This window comes from Saccostrea cucullata, unplaced genomic scaffold (genome assembly GCF_032062105.1).
Source record: "Saccostrea cucullata isolate Sc308-1 unplaced genomic scaffold, CSIRO_AGI_Scuc_v1 ctg2179, whole genome shotgun sequence".
Lineage (NCBI taxonomy): Eukaryota > Metazoa > Mollusca > Bivalvia > Ostreida > Ostreidae > Saccostrea > Saccostrea cuccullata.
In genome coordinates this window covers 1-4012 of record NW_026936598.1, presented here as the reverse complement: position 1 = coordinate 4012, position 4012 = coordinate 1, and the positions used below count along the sequence as shown (strand labels likewise).

Genomic DNA, 4012 nt, shown 5'->3' with positions numbered 1-4012 from the left:
AATTTATAATTACTGGTAATTTTTCTGAGAATAATTTTCTCATCTTAACAGTCTTCACGAAAACTTTTCACACTTACTGGCCAGTAGGACCAGTGAACTTTCTAATTTTACTGGCCCACCAAAAAATTTACTGGCCCCCTTAATTTAAGGAAAATTTATGAAAACATAGTTCTAAATTAATAACACACTATTACAAGCTTGCTTCAGCTTGGATATGTTTAAATTCTTTTCAATGACAGAATATGACAATTTTGAAAATGGAAACAATGTTTGAGGTTAATATTCATTTAATGATACATCAGTGATCAGTTTAGTTATAATGAATATTGTATCAGTATGCTTATGGTCAGTGAAAATTAAAACTGTTTTATTCTAATTCATATTCATATTCTATGATCATGTTCAGTAACACATCATTTTCTCTTTCTGTTTGTTCAACATCACTATCCGAGTCATAATCTAGATCTTCATCTGCATTATCTTCCGGGTCTGCCACAAGTTCTGATACCAAGTCAGATAAATCTGAAGTTTGAGAATCAGGCTCTTGGAGGGAATCTGTGGTGTCCATCTGGGTATCTGTGTCAGGTTGAGCCCTGTTGAGGAAATCTGAAGTCTCCATCATCTGGGTATCGGAAGTGCCCACTTGAATCGGTGCCCTCTTGTAATGCAGTCTCCTTTTGCCTTTGGTATTCTAAAATTAAATAATACAGTTGAACTTGAATATTAACAGTACAAATTATGTAAAGATGACCTTTGAAAAACTATCAAAATATATTAATAATAATTACCATCCATTTAGTGATGGCTTCCTGAGGATTATACTGATCTACTGAAGAAGACTCCAGGTTGATCATCAGTAGATCATCAAGCGTTTCGTTATTGAGGCGTGCTCGCCTCTTCCCTTTGGTAAGTTTCATGGTTGAAAAGGTAGCCTCATTCCTAACTGACGTTGGAGGTAGGGCCCTCACTAAAGAAATCAGACCAAAGATGTTGGGCAGATCCTCCCCACTACTATGCAGGTCTTCCCACTTCAAGGTTCTGCTTGTTAGCCTTGAGGAAAACCTATTTGAATAAAAAATATTTCATTATTATTATAAAATCCACAAATTATTTATCCATCAGTCAGTATTTCTTCATGAACTTGTAGTAAATTACCTCTTGTACACTGTTGTTTTCAGGCAGACCCATTCTGCAGGTATCTCTTTTGGATCCCTCCCTGACTCAACCAAAAGTCCTTTAAACTGATTCACCAATACAGCTACCTCATTTTGTCCAAACTCTGAAATTCAAGAAAAATGTTAATAACCTTAAAGTATGTCAAATGGGTGACTCTTAAGTCTTTAATGGGTACAATGTATACATCATATGATAAATCACTCATATTTTAATTAAAAAAGATATTTTGTTTTGTTATGATTGATAAATTTCATTACAATACAGCTTTTCTGTATACATTTCCAACATCTCTTATTAAATTTAACAACTCTCTAGGGAAAAAAAAACATAATGTTAATGATTAACTCAAGACTGAATCAACACAGAAAACATAAATTGGTATATATAAATATATATATACATATATACACAAAAAGATTTTAAATCACTAAATAATCCAGAACATAGTAAATGTAAGCAACAGCCATCAATAGAAACAAAAATAAAATTCTTTTTTTTTAAATTAAAACCTTTAATTGCATCAGAACCAGGGAGTGGCCAGTTTTTTAAGTTAGATATGAAAGTGGCTTCCAAAACGGGGCTTATTGGAAATCTGTCACCAAATGATTTCACTAATTTTTCACATAATCTCTCAGCAACAACTTTTGGTTGAGTAACTATTCCGTTAAAAGTGACAGATTGATTCTGAAACTCTTTATTTTGTACTACCTCCTCTGCAGACTGTAAATCTCTGTCAAATATTCAATAACGATAACACTTTATGTGAAACAGATTCATTTTAAATTCTGTTTTCATTTATTATTCACTTACTTCTAATAGAATGATATCTACAAGTATACATACATACCTTGTAGATAATAAAAGTAACTAAAATGTACTTACAGTGAAGCTGTCTGCAAACATGTTTTTGTTGCATCAACCCGTAAATAGGCATCTGATAAGGACAACTCTCTCTTTTGTAGGTACAGTGACAACTTCATTAGAACTGATATTATCTCCTTAAATTATAAAACATTATTTAAATTTTAACAATAATGCACACAGTAACTGTACATATGATTTAACTTATATTTATTTATAAAAATAAAACAAATCATTGATTTTTAAAAATGTTGATTATGCTTTTATTTGTGAATTTACTGAAACTGACTACCTTAAGGACAAGAAGGAATGTAAGAAGATTTCCATCACATATCAGTTTAGCAAAGCCTTCTGCTTTTGGACAATCATGAGATGCATTCTCTAGTTGTAGCCGAATTGCTCGATAGCTGCGAAAAAAGGAGTAGAGGGCCCTTTCCATGTGAGGTAGCCATCTTGTACCTCCTATCCTCAGTGGCAAAACCTGTTTCATGCCAAGAGACTCAAAAGACCTTTTCAAGGCTTTTTTCTGCTTCGGACTCTTTCGGTAGAAATAAATTATTCCTAGTAGCAAAGTCATTGCCTTATCATAGAGCTTTTGGTAAGAGGCTTTGATAGTATCTTCAAAACTTAATTCTAAACGATGAGCAACACAGTGTGTAACTATCATTTCTGGTGACAATTCTAATAACTTTGCTGCCAAACCATTTTTTCTGCCTGGAAAAAAGGGATAATCACTTAAAAATCTGGATATTTCATTATGTCATACAGTGATACTTGCATGCCAACTACATTTATTTAGGAGTACTTTAAGTCTTTAATCATAAACTTAGATTATTTCTTTTAATATTATTTGTCATATTAATTGCCATATTTATAAATCAAAAATAACAATTGTATTACCTTGCATGTTGGAAGCTCCATCAGCACAAAATCCGACTAGTTTGGTTTTCAGAATAGGTAGCAATTCTAAATTTCTGAACAACATACAGAAGTGATCAAAAATATCTTGAGAACAAGCAGATTCTGGGCTTCCAATGTGCAGAAAGCAATCCTCAACTTTGAGATCGATCACAACACGAATATAAAAATTGTCCAATTCCTCTCCTGTAAAATCCGTAGAGCCATCACAAGTAAAGCTGAAGAAATCTGACATTACAAGTTTCTGTTTCACTTTCTGTCTCTCCACTTCTGTTATAACTTGCACAAATTCCCTGATAGCTTTGTCATTTGTGTAGGTATCACCTATTTCTAGCCCTTTGCTTTATCTAAAGCGCATATAAAGGAGTAATCTAGAAAACTTTTCTGATGTTTAGCTATTGCATGTGCAGTTCTAAATTTAACTTGAAGTTTGTCGTATTCAGATTGCCTCAACGTTTTAACGCATTTTTCAGCAGGTGTTTCTTGGTCACAGTTTTTTGGAACGAAGTACGTGTGCCACTTACTTGTTTCATGCTGACGAATTGCATCTAGTTTGAAATTGTCTGTCCCTTTCACAAATGCTAAGTCGGAGAGTTTGCTATCCCCACGCTCATCATTAGCCTTTCTGCCATATATGGCAAGAAATTGGTACTGTGTTTTTAGGTGATACTTTTGTACCCTAGGGTACACTTCTATTTATCCTTTACCAATAAGGTTACAATTAGGGTACAGTACAAAACCATTGGAAAATGAAAGAAGAAAATTTCTGAAGGACTGTCAATGTAGCCGGGTTACAATGGGTACAGTGGTTACTTATTAACATAATTAACAGTAATAACACCTTTTCTACTTTTATCCTAAAACTATTTGATTTTAGAATTTAAACAGGGTACGGAGGAAACTATATGCCTACAAAATCACAACAATTGACATTTTCATAACTTAAAGTGTTTGATTCATATTAGCATGATCATGACCTAATGCTTAAAGTTTAAACAAAAAACAACAAAATTTAAAAGGTTTTAGGGTTAAAAGTTTTTAAATTTTTTAAAAGCCC

The 4012-nt window shown here is 32.9% G+C and overlaps 1 protein-coding gene and 1 pseudogene across 1 annotated transcript; both read right to left on the bottom strand.

Annotated features, from left to right (window-relative positions):
- Nucleotides 1-367: 367 nt before the first annotated feature.
- Nucleotides 368-964, bottom strand: LOC134245910 (uncharacterized). Its single transcript, XM_062728147.1, has 2 exons — nucleotides 789-964; nucleotides 368-691 (listed from the first exon to the last, which is right to left on the bottom strand). The coding sequence occupies exons 1-2, from the start codon at nucleotides 915-917 to the stop codon at nucleotides 368-370; spliced, it is 453 nt and encodes a 150-aa protein (XP_062584131.1). The 5' UTR covers nucleotides 918-964.
- A 201-nt stretch (nucleotides 965-1165) lies between these two features.
- LOC134245905 (zinc finger protein 862-like) lies at nucleotides 1166-3580 on the bottom strand (annotated as a pseudogene).
- Between the last annotated feature and the right edge of the window lie 432 nt (nucleotides 3581-4012).

Bases quoted from the DNA above. Each gene is read 5' to 3' on its own strand.
- LOC134245910 (XM_062728147.1), bottom strand. From the start codon at position 917: ATGAAACTTACCAAAGGGAAGAGGCGAGCACGCCTCAATAACGAAACG. The intron at 692-788 runs GTAATTATTATT...ATTTAATTTTAG, and splicing joins AAGCCATCACTAAATGGATG to AATACCAAAGGCAAAAGGAG.